This window comes from Struthio camelus, chromosome 4, assembly GCF_040807025.1.
Source record: "Struthio camelus isolate bStrCam1 chromosome 4, bStrCam1.hap1, whole genome shotgun sequence".
Taxonomy (NCBI): domain Eukaryota; kingdom Metazoa; phylum Chordata; class Aves; order Struthioniformes; family Struthionidae; genus Struthio; species Struthio camelus.
Genome location: NC_090945.1, coordinates 14,592,892 through 14,609,826, shown reverse-complemented (window position 1 = coordinate 14,609,826; position 16,935 = coordinate 14,592,892). Strand labels below are relative to the sequence as shown.

Genomic DNA, 16,935 nt, shown 5'->3' with positions numbered 1-16,935 from the left:
AATAGTACTATACTACACCAGATTGGATTAAACAATTGATTTACACGCAAAGAGGCATTATTATAGTTCCCTCCATAATAAAATACAAAGAATGGTATCTTATTCTATTCAGGCAAAGGAGAGAATTCCCATTAACTTCAGAGGAGCCAGCATTTGTTGCCAAATGAAACCAGAGAGTTCCAGTTTTGGGACATACTGTATTCTGTCATATACACATCAGATAAAAAGTTGTTTTGTAACTGCAGACATATAGTCTATAATTATCAAAATTATCTAGGAGAAGGAATTAGTAGAAGGATGCAGATGATGGGAATTGTTTAGTACTAGCTTCTTGAAGGACTACTTTGGGGAAATTAGCCTTAATCATTTATCATTTTCAGGCTGCAAAATGTTTCATTTCCTAATAAGTACCATGTAGTATATAACGCAGGTGCTGCAATTTGCCATCCTCTCAAGTTCTACAGCAATTTTTAGAACCGATCCCTTTGAACCTGAAGGCATAACAAAATGAACCTGGAAGAGGAGAAGGGCTGCTATCCAGAAGGACACAAGAGGTTAGAAGTGTTAACAGAAAGCAACTTCTCAAATCACAGGGAAAAAGAACAACTGCTCATATTCAGGATGGGTTTTTTTCTTTAATTTGAACATAAGCCTTCCTATTTTCCTGGATCAAGACCATACTGTTAGAGGCTTGCAGAATTAATAATAATGAATAATAATTTATTGTTAATAACAATTCCTTTTACTTTTAACAGAAATATATTGACTTAAATGAAGTCAGAGGAAGATGGAAAAGAAAAGATAATAAAGCCCATCCCTTAGATGAAGTTAATGGGTGAGATGCCTCCTGCTCTGACACTGAAGATGAAACTCACATTTTCATCACACGTTAAGTACAAATCTCCACTCCTGTCCTATACGGCAGACATAACACCAGAGGAGTACTACACTTCTATACATTACTATGGCCTTGCTCTACCTCAAAGAGTTCCACTGATTTCAAAGAGAACACATTTTGCCTCAAACTGTAAGTCAGTTTATTCTATTTCACAAAATTAAAGGCAATTAAAGGCAAATTTTAACAGCAATTTGCCCTTGATAATATTTGCAAAATAAATAGGGCTTAATTTAATTCTAGTCAGTATCTTTTTTGATCAAGTTTTTTCTAACAAAAATGAACAAACTGAGTAATAACTAATAGAGGGATTAAATCCTTCACTTTAAAATGAGAGAAAACAAGCATTAATGTATTCTTTGCAAGAATTTGCTTCATTTCCAGAGTGTTATGCCATCCCAGGTATGTTTTTACTCAAATCTGATCATGGCATGCATTTACTCATTCTTTTTCCAGTAAAGTAACATTGTTTTACCATTGTGATAAGCCATGTGAATAAAGATATGAACCAAGCTGCAATTAGTAAAAAGTAAAGGCCACATCCATTTATCCTAAAGCAAGATATTGATTTGAGGTAAAAATATGCTAATGACAGGCACATTTTTAATTCTCAGACTAAAATAAGATTTAGAACCCAGCACATCCTCATCAATAACCCTTACTTACGCAAGAGTAGTAAGAGAAATCGCTACAGGGTAAGTGCCCTCAGTGATGCTGCACCACCAACAGAAGTGGCAACAAAATCTGCCGCTATCCAAAGTAGAGCTAGCTAACTTGGAAGAGGTTAGAAATGAGCGGTTTGGCATTTCTGGAATCTGCACTGCTCAACTTCTCTTCAAGCTTTTAGTTAGGTGCTAGATTTTCTGCCAGCGTCTGTCTGCCTTTCACTCTTGCACATTAGAGTTTGTGGATGTGGGAAAAATGATATCCTGTCCTCCAGATTTCTGGCTTTCAGATGAAAGTGCTCATGTTGTCATCCAGTCAAGTGAACTACTAGTGAAAAATATCATTTCTGGGTTCATGAGTTTAAGTATTTGCTTCCTCACTTTGGGCTTGCAAAAACTTACAAAATCCTTGCCTCTGATCTTTGGTGCATAAAATAAAATGAACCTTAGTTTGCAATGTGGTTCACAAACAGTTTTGTCTAGAACCAAAGATCGCACTGACCAACCATGCAGAGCTCTCCTATTGCCCTTTTGATTTTGCTAGACGACACCCCCAGAACATTTTTGTCACCAGAAAGGTATATTGAATCAATTAAAATGTATAACAGGCAAACGCAAAGATCAGACACAGCCACTTTGATGCTATTTCAATGAACATGCAATTAACATCAAAGTAGGAAAAAAAATATTGCTTTATCTTTTCACATGCAGCCATTCTTATTATTTCGGTTTTTTTTTGTTGCTTTGGGGAGTTTTAAAGAAATTTTGGCAGGAAGTCTTCCAGTGTACTAAGAGGTGGAATGGACTACACAGCTGACAGATAACGGCTGTTAAAGACCACCCATAAAGTAATTGGAACAATACTGTTCCATCATTAGCACTGACACTCTAGTGATTTCACCTTTCATCCCTAACTGAGCCTTTTCCTTTGCCATGCTACACCAGCAAGGCAAACTGTGGGCTCCACTGTCGACTTTCTCTTCGTAAGCGAGTGACCAGGCCATCAAACAAACGAGTAATGAAAGACGCAAGTAGCTGTTACAACTAGAGAAGCAGTTCAACATAACCTTTACAGCTCTGCAACCCTGAGTCACCTCTGTGTTTGGGCATAGATCCAGAGAGGCTTATCCTCCCCTACGCTTCCCCCTCTCCCCTTCCATCTTTTTCTCCCACCTCCACAACAATCTATGCTCAAGCAGCCGAAGGAAAAGGAACACAAGTTTATGACAGGGAATACGCTGGCCTCGTATCACAAAATGTAATCCTATTAGGGCATACACTGCCTTTTTGGTTTTGTACAAACAGCTTTGCAGCAGCCACTCAATGCAAGGTGTCCGCATGGGGGAAGGATGTGTCTGGAAGAACTGAGAGGGGACAGTGGATATTTTACTGAACTAACAGTACTCACCCTAAGCTGATCCTGAATATTTTCCGAGTGCAGCAATTTGCGTCAGGCTGCACTCAATTTGGAAAAGTAATTGGAAAGCAGCTACATCTTATGCATCATTTAGAGTCTCAGCTAGGGAACTTCAGCTAATGGGGCACTTGAAGTTGCCCTTTTCAGTTCCTATGGTTGTATTATCTAATTTAGTATGTGCCTGTGGAAGAAACAGGTTTTAATGTGTTTAATTCACACTCTGAAATGAACTTTATTGATAAATGATTTTGTTCAGTGAAAATTACTCCATTGCTCTTCTATTGACAAGCGGGAATTTGACACTTGAACATCGACTACGTCTTAGTTCCTGGTAACATGATGTACTTAATGAAAATCCTTTCCAATTACCCTTAGAAAAGAAGACGAGGCAAGAGGGAGAAAATACACTCCTCCTAGTGCAAAATGATCACCATTTCTGCTTACCAGCACAGTCACCACACGCAGAACCACTCCTCGCATGTTATTCTCCAGCTTTCTGTCTGTCAGGGACCCGTTCAGGCCGGTGACAGGATTCCAGCAGCCGAGCTGAAAAAGAGAAGAGGACTCGTTTCCTCACCGCCCATAAAATTTTGCCAGTCATTCCTCTTACGCAGCCTTAAACAGGAACATATGAAATAAACAGAACACCTTCTGGAATCAATGGGATGGAAAGTCAGAGAAGGGCTGGCGCACAGATTCATCTTTAAATTGCAAATGAAGCAATTAAGGATATCAGCTTGTGATTTTAAATACCAACGTGCAATGGATGACAGCACCCAGGGTTTGGGGCAATATCCATTGCTTTAGGAGAGCTCAGGGAAGACTTCTAAATGAATGAAAAACATGTAAAAAGTAGTAGGGCTCTAACAATACTTTCACCTCACTTCCAGTGATACGCTAATTGGAGAAATAATAGCTAACATAATTTTAACATGCTCCAGTCCATCTTTTCTAGTGGGACTTTGGTGAAAGGAATTTCACTAGTTTTAATTAAAACTTATAGTACTCATTGATAATGAAACGGCAGTGATTTTCAGCCAGGTTAAAAATCCCATTGAAAGACGACTGGGGAAAACATCATTGGATGGGCATACCACAGTACTGGCAAAGGACTGCAAAAGGCAACGCAGAGAAAGGACTTCAGCCAATACGTGCTTTACACTGGTCCTCCCGCTCTAGGATTAATTGCCTTTTCATCTGAATTTAGTAAACACTTACCTGTAATTTAGCTTGTCTGAAAATATAATTTGGCCGCATTCTGACATGATGGTAGATATTTGTCTTGGGTACAGAGAGAAACAGACCAACCAACCGCTCGTGGCTTAGCACCACATACAAACATTAACCGGCTTCATTTTTGGAATTCATTGGAAAATTCATCTAACCTGTAAAATTACCACTGCTAAATCCAAAACCCAACAGAAGGATGACGAACGACTTCAGAGGACTTTGGAGCAGAATCCAGCTCACGCCATGCAAGCTAACTGCTTATTAAGAAACTCGTTACACAACCAGAAGAAAGAGATAAACACGTCCAGGTGCCAGTTCTTGCTCTGAGTCACCTCCTCCACTGACTGTGTATGAGATCTACAGAGGAAAGCTCGTTTTCTGACTCAGGTATCTAACTTAAGTCTCTAAATATGGGTGGTTTTCATGTCCCTGTTTCAATGCACAAGAACTCTCTCTCTGACAAAAACAAGATTAAAATCAGTAGGTTATTGCTGTGCCTGGTGGCCTCTACCAAGACTAGTCTTGCAAAGAATTCACCCTTAATCTACGAGAAATAACAACTGTAAAACACAAAAAACAATACTGTACATGAAAACAAAGTTGCAGAAATGGCAGAGTGCCTGAGCCAGCTGAAGTGGTCTGCCAAAGAAGGGGAGTACCTTTGCTGATGGGATTGAACACAACTTCACGTATTATTAAGAAAACACTTTTTAAGGAGACATTCTGAACTTTCATGGGAAAGGCCTTTGTATTTAATAATGCGTGTTTCATAAATCTTTCAAACTACGGTATACAACAATGAACAAACTCTAAGTAAACATATTTAACAATTTAGTAAGTTAACCATTTAAAGTATTTTTTTTCTTCATTACACCCTCTAGGCTATTTTAGAGTAGCTTCTAAGCTATTTAATGTCAATATATTCATATCAATTCTCTGAAGATTTCTCCTGAAGAAATGGGTGCCTCAAAAGGTCAAAATCCTTTCTGGGATAGTAGAGAGATATGTATCTCCATAGAAGATGGCCTTAAAAAATTAAGTCATTTCTCTCTGTGGCATTTTCAGAAGAGCTCAAAGCTGTCCTAATTCTTCCCATTTTGAGGTTAAGGTTTCTTATTGTCAGAGAATGGAGCAAGGCTAATGCTGAGCACACCTTTAATTTCAAATAACAACTAAATCAGGGACCTACTGGATTCCAAAGTCCAGCAGAAATCATTGGAATTAGCAGTAGAATATGAGAGGAAACTAAAATACATCATGTTCATATCTTGCAATTACTTATCCTTCTGACAGCTAATTCTAAATAAAAGCAAGAACTACCACCACCTGGCTTCCTCACTTCACATCCAGGTCTGATCACAAAGACCAAGAGCAGGTTACAGGAGCCAGTTCTGCTCCTTCAGCGCCTCCACAGAGCACCTGGCTGTTCGCAGCAAGAGACATGCGAATGCTCACCACCGCACCTCCCCTCACCTCACCAAGTCCTTGGGCACCGTCTGTCCCAATACTTTGAGCTGAACAACCCTAATTGCTGAAGCGTGCTACCTACGACAGTGCTGTGAGATGCAGTTAATGTTTTTGAAGTGTCTGCGCTGCACACGGTGTGTGACAAATTGCTGCCATCCTATAAAGCAAAGCATTTGATAAAGTCTACATTTTCTGTATTACAAGCATGGAAACCGGTGCTAAGTTCAGCATAAAAGTACACTAAATTAATTCAGTGATTGTCATTCCTACTACATAAGGAAATTAATTAGAATTTAGATTCAATTAGCATATCCAAATGTGTTGAAAGTCTAATTACCGCAGATACTGTACTGCTTTTGCCAAATTTAAAACCCATGAAGTTTCTGAAGAGCCTTTGTATCCTTTAGAGGTTAAAGTCCATTTCTAATTATGTTCATTAATGTGTACATATTTATATAATTAACTTTTTAGCCAGACTGATTCCACCTTTTTAAGGAAAAAATCCTACCAATAACTGACTGCTGGAAATTTAGCATAGCACTAACTTTCCTCTGAAAAGGCACATTTTATTTTCAATTATTGCTCGTTTAATTTTCAATTCAATTATTCCTTTTATGCAGCATAGTCATGGCAAAGACAAATGCAGAGTCCCTTGCCAATAAAGTTGCTATTGATTTCAAGTAGGGAGCCGCTTACTGATACTAGGTGGAAACGAATCAACTTTTCTTGGTGACAATTTGAGTATGTCTTTGCAGCAAGAGCAGACGTCACTATTGTTGAAACAGTAAGTGGGGTGGGGGGACTGTGAAACTGCAGAGCTCCCTCTTCAGCTCTGCCTCTGGCTAAATCAGTTCCTCAGAACATTTGTTGCTTCTGCATTTGCTTTCTTTTTCTTTTGTTCTTCCTCTGATACCTGAAATGAGGGACTAGATCAGGCAATAACACAATCTTACATTAATTCTGGTTGATTTGCATAGAACAATATGGGTTCTGGGAACTGTCTATTAAGCACAGTGTTTGTTTTCTTCATATCACGTGAATTTTGTCATTTAAAGTGCGTTGCTCTTCAGATGAAATTTATTCCATTTACTTTAATGACAGCACTCACTCTGCTGCATTCAGATACAGAATGATGAAGGAGGAAAAATTGTCAATATTCTGCTTCCTTTGATATCCAATTTACAATCTCTTTCTGATCATCCCACCTCCCAGGTTGTTATCCCCTCTACTATCATTACTAGAATGGTTTGTCACTCCTGTTACGCTGGCAGAGCCAACAACTGACCTCTCTTTACAGGGCTGTTTTTCCTCATTAGAAGAAATTTTTGCCTGTATGATTTATTCACTGTGGAAGGTCTGTGATTCATAATCCATATTAAAATAGTTTAAATCTGTTTTATGTATATTTGCAATTTGCAAACACTGATTTACATGGAACTTGGAACACAGCAAAATTTATAACACCTTGAAGATAGAGATTATTGCCTGATTTTTTCCCTTCCTTCCATGATCAAACACACAATATAAATATTCCCCATGAAATCAGTGAACTCTACTGAATATCCTAAAGCTTTCACTTTTTCTGGCACAGAGTAAAATGTAGACTAATATTATATCAATTAATCTATAAAAGTACATTGGCATGAATGCCTGGTGTTAGCATGGTTGAGGACTATCACACAATGTAAGTAAAAACAGCATACTGATGTGAATGCATTACTTTTATATAGTGCTTGTCACTACAGGAGATCCTTGAGAGTTCTGTTACTTAAACTAATATAAAAACCATGCAGGAACTAATCCATCCAGCACTGCAATGCAACTACCTCTGAACTCACAATGGATGTACATAGCAACACTACAAAACAGTCAAGAGCAGAAAACACTGTAGAGAAGCTGCAGGGGAAACCCAAAAGATAAAACATCGTTACAGCTGCAACTAGAATTGATTAGGACACCAGGATTAGTATCACTCCTCTTTCTTTGATTTTCTCAGCATCTTAAAAAAATAAAAAATAAAATAAAATAAAAAACCCCAAAACCTCAAGGTCTTGGTTTTACTACCGACAGTTCAACAGAACATTTCCAGCCGAAAGCCCTCCAAAGAAGCAGGCTGCAGAAATGCTCTGTTACGCGTTTGCGTGGAAGCCGGTGACCCACAGAATCCCCAAAGCCTGCAGCACCTATATGCTCTTTAGAAGTTCCCTTCTCAGTTTGCACCTGGGTCCTACCTGGTTTAAGAAATGAATTTTTCCAAAACATGACTTCAACAGCTGCCTTGAAGAAGTGAGCACTAAAAACGCCTTGCTCCATTCCAAAATGTAATAAACTCAACCCCCGGAAGAGATGTCATGAGGCTTTCTGTTAGACAGCACTCAGCTATGAAATTCTAGACTACCAAGCGTGCAGGGAGGACTCAAAATGGGATACATAACAAAAAAAGATAATGAAGACAAATATTTTTTGATGCGTGGACTCAGCAATTACAAATTTTGCTAGGATGCCAATTTGGACAAAATTCAAGCAGAAGAACATGGAATTAGTTTGGCACAGAACATGTCTGATGCCTCTTGTGAGCAAGCTGGTGTTTGCCATGTCCAGTAGCTACTTGGAAATGACAGACTAAATCCTAAAAGGAAAGACTACGTCTCAAAGAAGAAAAGCCAGAAATGATGTGCTTGAGTTGCCATTTTGTTACCAGCAGTGACAAAGAGTGGGTTTAGCAGGAAACTGATTAAAGATTCCCTTCAGTTCAGCTTCTTAGCCCGCAACCAGAGGTTGGTCAACCAAACGTGCAAAAACTACGATGGCTGGGAATGAACTGAGGGCCTTTGTGCTCCTGGGCCTGATTAAAGGAAATGAGGATCAGTTTTGTTCTTCACAGAGATTTTCTAATAACATCGGCTTGTTGAGGTGGGAAAGCTTTCCGTGTTTAACGTCTCCCTTCACTGGAGCTTAGGTAATAGTCAGCAAATAGTAAGTTGTTAAAATCAATAGAAAATACTGTGTTCAACAAACTCGATAATGTATAGCAGCACTTGTTTCGCCTACATTCTGTATAGGGAAACCTATATAGTACTGTGCATTCAGTTAATTATTTTGTACAATATGTTTTATTGCTTTAATTTGCCTCTAGACCAGAAAGAATGATTTGCCCCTGGACTTGCTCTGCTATTTTCAAGCTATGTTAGAAGAATGTAAATACCCAAGGTTTAGTTTTATACTCAGCGATTTGTGGACTGTAATAGCAGCAGTCAAGGTGGTCTATTTGTTTTATTAGAAGATCAGAGACAAAAGTGCAAATAACCTAAGCAAGGATTTCATTCCTCAAAGTCAAAGCACATGGCTTAATGCTACTGGGAACATTGAATAAAACATGTTGCTTTGAGGACTGCCCAAATTTCCTTTACTTATTGAACAGAAATAAAGCAGCTAAGGAAAGTTAATCTGCTGGCGGCTTTTGTTTGCCTACCAGCTTTTGACTCGGTATTTTCTTGAGATCTGATACACCCCGACTGGTGCTAGCAGTTATATTTGGATGCTTTAGAGAAATGACAAACGTTGAATATATGGAGAAAAGAAAAAAGCACAGACTGCATAGCTGTTCTCACACTGTGCGCTCAGGAAGTGTGAACAGGGCCTAGGCCAAGTTTCCAGAGGAAGTCTAACGGTATGATTTGGGGAAAGTATAGTAAATCACCGCATCTCAAAGATAATGAGCCATGTCCCCAAGCCACTGGTGTCACTCTAACGGTCCCTCCCTTTTTTCATCCCTTCATCTCTAGCTTTCTTTCATATATTACTACTGTTCCTTTCATTTGAAATTCATGTTTTTAATCCATCATTTCCCACTTCTAAGCGTCTTCTCTTTTATCTTCGGAAAAACACCCTTTCTCTTCCTTCTCAGGTAGTCTCCGTCAACCCAGTACTCTCCCGTAGGTTACATCACCCAGTGTTATCTTGCTCTTTCCCATGTTGTGGTCTCTCTTGCCATTTCTCTGTGTCCTTTTAGCATACTTTCTTTCCTCTTTGCTTTTCTTTCCCTTAATCTTCCCTGCTGTCTCCGGTGCCCCTTTTCTGTCTTGCTCTTCTTTTAGGGTCCTGGATGGTAAAAGGACCTCAGTTCTCTCTTGCTTTCATTTTCACCTGACTTCGGTCATCTTTCAAATCACTTTGAGTCCCTTCTTCTTTCTCCTATAGCCCTTGGATTGCCCTTTCTCTTCCCCTTGCCTCCTCCTCCTCTTCCCCTTGTGTTATAAGGGGGATAGGACTTAAGAGAATACCACGACCATGCTTCTCCATGACCCTGCTTCTCCTGCTTTCACCTTTCACATTTATTCACACCTGTCCCCTGAAATCCTTATGCAACTTTGAGGATGAGACCCAGAATAAGGAAGGAGTAACACGTTTGCTTCTCAGATATTATGTCACAACCTGACTTGCATATATATCACCCGGAACATACAGTGAACAACAGGAAGTTGGGAAGGCAAGAAGCAGCTTCATTCAAAGTAGATAATAATTATGGCTAACATCTACTTTTACAGGACTTTTACAGTTTATGCTGCTTCCTAGAGTCCATGTGATCACCTTGTTACAGCTTATTTGATGAGATGCATAACATAAAATGACGTCTCCCTCCTCCTCCAAAAAAAAGAAAAAGTAATAATCTTCCCCCAACACACACAGAAACACGCATCCTTCTTCATCAGTAGGCAAACCCTCCTTTAGACTATCATTCTTCTTCATTCTACCAGAGCGCAAAATTTGTGAATATCACTTTAATTTTACATTGAAAACTTGCTCACTGATGTCTGGATTATTGTAGGGAAATTGATAATACAAAGGAAGTTCAGCTTTCTGTGCAGTTTAAATACAGTCACTTTGATCTTTAATTGCAAATACTTGGCTCCTTTCTCATTAAGCATTTCACAGTTTAAAATGATGCCTTTTATCTAAATCATGCAAGTTCTAAAAAAAAAAAAATAGGGTTTATCATTGAACTTTTTCCAATTCATGCTATGGCACCACTCTGTCTCCATGAAATTAAAGAGGAAAGTACTCAAAGTTGATACATTCAGCTCATATGAGATCACAGTTTATAGGATTTTTGTATTGTAGGAAAACCTTTGATCAAACCTGATCAGTGACAAACAACGAAAAACATTTTTTCAGCGAGTTGTATGAAGCTCCCTCTCTACAGGAAACGGCGAACTGTGCACTGCACGTTTCAGCTTCTCATCACTTCCCTGGGATTATGAGAACATTCTTCAATAGACTCTCAGCTTTCCATTCAGCTTAATAAGGTGCTTTGGGAGGGATTTGATTTTTTAGAAAGGGTTTGATAAAGTAGAGTATCAACAGGAACTGGCTGCACCATTGCAGGGCTCAAAAATTCCGGGGGCACTACTCCATAAATAAATCAAAATTGTAATAGTATAGAATAAAAAAGTAGCACTATTTCACTTGGAGAGAAGCGGGCTTAGGGAACGGGATTCTGAATAAATCCAGTCAAATAAGCTATGTAAGTGAATCTTTCAGAGCAGAGTAAATTAGCCTATGCTGAAGGCTCTGCTTCCACAGCAGACGGCTACCAGCGCGGAGTGACTGAGGCCACCTCCGCACTGCATTGCAGCCAGCAATGTGAGCAGTCGCTCCGAGAAGTACCGCAGACAGAAAGGGGGATGAATAATATAGCTACCGAATTAGCAGTCTGGAAGTCCATCCTGGAAGTAAGCCCGCACAGAGAATTGTGTATGAGCTTCGTCACTCTCCAAGCTGGGAGGAAAAAGAAAGCTAGCTGTGTAACCACAGCAGTACAGACCTGTGTTCGTACTAAAGAAATCTGTGCTTGTATTAAAGAAGGCTGATGAGGAACAGTGTGTTTAGGTATACACAGGGGCCAGTGAGGCTACAGAACATCTGGACTCACCTCAGTGACACCTCTTTAACCCCGTTTTTCAAACACAAGCAGTTATCGCACAACTTCTCCTTGCACAGAATTGTCAAAAAACTCTGCGTTTGGTTTTCTTTTCATACGAAGCAAAATGTTATTAAGTATATTTCTTTAGGTACGGTGTACGGGAAACTCCCTTTTCTTTGGCAAGATAACTGATTTTAAATAGAGTAATACTCCATCTAATCTTACAGAAAAGTAGATATATTCCTTTATTTATCTAGCTACAGAATGCTCCTTGAGCAGTACTGCTGATGCATGAAAAACAGGGGTTGCTTCCGTAGGACTTAGGTAAAGCACGGGCAATGTTCCTGGAAGGCAAAGGCCATGCAAACACATGTTCTGAAACTTTTGAAAGAGGAGAAGCTAATTTTAAAACATCTATTTATTTTTAGCATGTCTGGCATTGCTACACAATTGCAAACTACAGAATAAGAAACAGACACAGAAAAATTCATTTCTGCATCACTCAAGGCACTGATGTACTGCCATGAAAACACTTCTTTCAAATACCAGGTACAAGGTCAAAGAGATGCAGGCGTAGTAAGATATTATTTGTATCCCAGGGAGTACCTGCAGGTCCCTGTTTCCTCAGACAGATTCACTTTCCTGTCACCAACTCGCGAGACAAAGGAATTAGCATGGAAGTAGCGCAAGAACATGCACCACTGGTTCAGTACAGGCGACATACCTTAAATATCTTAAAGCATATTTATACACCTGTCTAGAAGCTGTTCAAACTTATGTTACATCTAAGTAGTTTGTACTCTCTGTTGTTCAGCACAGAAAGATTTGCCAGCTCCTTCTTAAATGCAGTTACTCAAAGGGAAAAAAAAAAAAACAGATTCTGAGCGAGCATCTCTTATTCATACACGGCAGTGCAACACGGTTCCCAGGCACAGGAACAATGAAATACCTGCTCACAAAGCATCAACCCTGACCAAAAAAACCACCAAAAACTAGATACATGTATTTTTGCTGAAGGAGAGTGAAAAATTAACACGAAAGGCAAGTTTAATTCATTTCCATTTTAAGTATGCATGTGTGAAGGCATTCCTGAGAATGGAGACCTTCAGTGACCGGGGGAAACCAAAACAAGCTGTCGTTCGAATATTGCTTTCAAGTTGCTCACCACAAAGAAACTAACATGACAATGCAGCAAACCACTTTCTGCTGACTCTCCAGATCCCCTTGACACTTAAATGGGAAAAACAGAGATTGAAACAATCTTTGCTTACACATAGATCAATACTCCGTTCCTAAAATGTACGATTTATTCTCATTGTTAGCAGAAAAAAACAGAGGCTTGCTAAGTTGGATATGTCAGACTTACTAGCTTGATGATGGCTGGCAACTGGTAAGTGGGAGCAGCGTTTTGACACTGATATGTTAGAAAATATTCCATTATAACTCACAGTCACAGCGCGTATGGCTCGAATGCCACCAGTTTTCAACGCGTTATGGACTGGATATTACAAGTGATAAATTGGATCATATATTTTTGACAGGCTGGTAGTAAAGAAAATAAGGATGCAGGGTATTTTCCTCCCCCTTGATACAGAGCAGCTTTCTTAGGAGTCGGAAGTGATGGTCAAGGAACCAAAAAACTTAGTACAGCAGCGGCCAAGCAGAGAACCAGTACTAAGCAACAGGCTGGACCTTTTATTTAATACATTGGATGGATAAAGCAAATAGGCAGTCTCTATTCTTTTAAGGGAGTATTGTCCCCTCCTTCTGAAGGCTCTGGGAATATCTCTGGGTTTTTGGATTATGAGACATGAGGCACTGGAGAACAGAAAGGCTAGGAGTGAACCTGAGGACATGTCATGGGCACAGATCTCGATCAGGAAAGGGAACACCTTCCTACTAGATACAATCACCATGAGAGCAGAAGTGTTCAGCTGGAGTCCTAAAGATCAACGATGGGGCCAGGAGCACCGAATATTGGGAATTCTTTGAGGAACCTGGAAATTCATGGGCTGCCTCATACCAGGAGTCCCTCCGTGCAAGATAATCCTTTCCAAGATTTTCCCTTTCCAAGATTTTCTCTTCCAGATGATCTAGCCTTTTATTTACAAAGCACAGGCATTTTTAGCATCAATAAACCGTTACTGAAATTATTTCTTTAGTAATTCTCCCTGACAGAACTGTTGCACTGATAATCAAGTGTTATACTGATAACGATCAAAAGCAATTTCCTCCCTACCTACCAGCCCTGCAAACTCACCATCAGCACAGACAATACATCCAGCTTCTTTCCTTTTTACAGGCTATAGGGCACAGGTATGCAGCAGAAAGGTTTGTCCCTAAGCAACACCTGTGCTCCTATGGTCTTCTGACGATGTCCTCAAAGACACCCCAGAGGCATCACCATCTGATCATCTGGAAAAGTGTAATTCTCATTGAACGGTGCTTCTTACGGATGTTGATGCTGTACAACAACCACAGCTGAGAGTTAAAAATATTCACAATACACTTTATTTTGTTGCTTCTGTTAATATTAAAACATACTTTGTTTAAGGCAAGTTTGGAGCCCAGCGTGTTTACCACTAATCAGAGCTCCCCAAAGGAGTGGCTACACAGGTACCTAAACCCCAGCCGGATCTGTTAGTAGAAAGTTCAGTGGAGCCACTTGCAGGAGTGGATGCTTCTACATTAGAGTGAGTGAGCAAGAATCTGACATGCTAAAGTCAGGAAGGGGAAAAAGGATGCTTATTAAAGAAATGTTCAGATGGATAGCATACCATTTTGTAGAAATGTGGAATACTTCTGTCTGCCTAATGTTCACTATGAAAAAATAATTTTAAAAGCCCATAACGCAGCATTAAGGAAGCAGATGGTGACTTTTACTCAAATGCCCGAGAAACTACTCAGATGATTAGACGCACAAAATTTCTACAAAGTTTATGAGAAGTGCTAGCAAAGAAACTGTTCTCGTTTACCATCTATTGGACAATACTGGAAGGAAAAAGGTGAGTTTTGCCTACCAAGACAGAACATTTTCAGCAGATTGCTCTGGAGAACTGGAATGGCTGACAGCATGAGTGATTTCAAAAACTTACTGCTAGATGCAAGTGTTTCCTCCTATTATAGCAAGTTTGTCAGAACAATCTACATATCATAAACATTTAAACGGCAAGTGAAATGCAGTAAAATACCTGAAGGCTTTAACAAAGAATCCTTGTGGAAAATAATAAACCATTAGTTTAAAAGATGAATTGACACCTCTAATAAGCTGTCTCCAGAATAGCTGAATCAGTAAAATACATTGTTATTACAGACAAAAATCACTACTCTAATGATACTGGAATTTGACACAAAAATAAATTAGCAATATATCTTAGTAATTAAACTGCAGAAATGTATTATAAATCTATCTTGCAAAGAGTGGGAAATATATTTTCCAGTAAACTGTATTCCCACAATAGGTCCTGTTCAGCACATACAATGCCAAAGTTGTGTAAAAAAACTTAATTCTAAACAATTGAGCTTTTTCAGTTAGTTTAATATGTAAAGCCTCCTTCTAAAGACATACTGCGACATGTACGGCAGTAATTATTTAACCATTTAAATAGTTATACAGTACTTACCACTGTAGTGTTTCTGGGATTTCATTTGAAGGGATAATAACAATTTAAAAATCATCTTTCCAGCTCAAAATATTTACAACTACTTTTACCAAGGCAGAACTTTCTATCTTATGCTTATAGCATATATATTAATATGCTTATATCCATAATAAAAAATCGGTCTGAAATTTTCTACTTGAGTACAGCTATTACACTTGATCCCATTACTTGTTGCTTCCCATTTTCAGTTGTACCCACTTGACGTATTTGACTGCAAGCAATCTGAGGTAGAAACTGTGTTGTTTTCTGCAGTAGTAAAACAGCCTGTGTAATGGAGCCTTTACCTACTACTGTAATCATAATTATCATTAGAGATACACATAAAATCAAATATTTTGTCCTCATTTTTTCCCCAGTTTCAGCTATACTGTACTTGTGTTATCTGCCTGACAGCTACTGGAGTAGTAACTGTATACTTCCCTGTATAAACAGCTACTTGGGCACAGGAACTGTTCAGTAATTCTCTAACCCTCTATATGATCTGCCCAAGGATATGTCAGGATTACAGCCTTATGTTATGCTGATGAAAGCATTACACTAAGTTCCCTTCCTAAGAGAACAGAGAAATTTCTTCAGATGGAAAGAAGATTTAAAATGGATATTATCCCGTCAAATGTTGGGTACAGACCAGGAACAGAATCCAGGAGCCCCATTTCTCAAGAACCTATGGATACCACGTGCCTTTCTACATTATTTTCCAATTTTTCTCTGGGGACACTATCTGTCAGGCAGTAAGCCCTAAGGTTAACATCCACACTAGAGAAGGTATAAATATCTTCAGAGCTGAGAGTGCTTGCTTTGTAGCCAGCTCTTGCCTGGACTACTCGTTTGAGTGTTCTTCATTTCTGTTGTAATTGTGTAATTAACAGAGAATTTTACTGGTTTACATAAACTTGAAGAAATTACTACTATCGTAATAATTTCTTACAATACAGTTTCAGATTAGAGCAATAATTTCTTGTAATAGAATAGTACTTCTATTTAAGTACTGTAGCAACTAGCCATAATTTCCTGTGTTATTGTTGTATAACACAAACTTCACCTACTTCTTTTTTTTTTTTTATTGTGGTCTTTTAAAAGTTCACTATCAGATGAACATCCGTCTATGCTATCTCTGGGAATATGCTGTAAGTCCACTGCTTCAGGCTGAGGAGAAAAAAATGTTAAAAGAGCCTTTTACCTGGTGCGGCATGTATCCATTGTCTAAAGCACAGATGAAGGCTACTAGCTCATGATCATTAGTACTGATTTAAACATTTCAGATACTTTCATTACCTATGTGGACAGTAGCTATATACTACTTATTTTACCAGCACTTCATTACACTCCTAATATGCAATCGCAATCATGTTTTGCAAATGCAAACCTGAACATAAGGTGCTCAAAGTGGGATTCCTGGTTGGTTTAAGTCAGAATGTTTTAGTGAAAATAAGTCTCATTAGTTTAGCTGGGAATCCAACCCTATCTCTGGCCTTGCAGATGCAACTATATTTCTTCCCAGAATAGTTCCTGAATATGTCTGCATTCATAGTACAATATCTGGGGTTTATGCTCAACTCTTTTCACTGTATTAAAGAACTCATTAAAATGAGAATTTGTACCATTATGGGAAAGGTAAAATGCTTATATGCAAGATGCACTAAAACTAAGTGAATGATTCATCTATTTTTCATATA

At 38.8% G+C, this 16,935-nt stretch overlaps 1 protein-coding gene across 4 annotated transcripts in view; it reads right to left on the bottom strand.

Moving 5' to 3' along the window:
- GRID2 (glutamate ionotropic receptor delta type subunit 2) overlaps positions 1–16,935 on the bottom strand; it is a 718,520-nt gene that overhangs the window by 149,887 nt on the left and 551,698 nt on the right. For all 4 annotated transcript variants that reach the window (XR_011140833.1, XM_009674498.2, XM_068941563.1 and 1 more), the window contains exon 9: positions 3,422–3,523. Coding sequence is in view for 3 of the 4 variants with exons in the window: in XM_009674498.2 (XP_009672793.2) it covers positions 3,422–3,523 (102 nt within the window). In the remaining variant the exon portion in view is untranslated. The remainder of the gene's footprint in view (positions 1–3,421; positions 3,524–16,935) is intronic.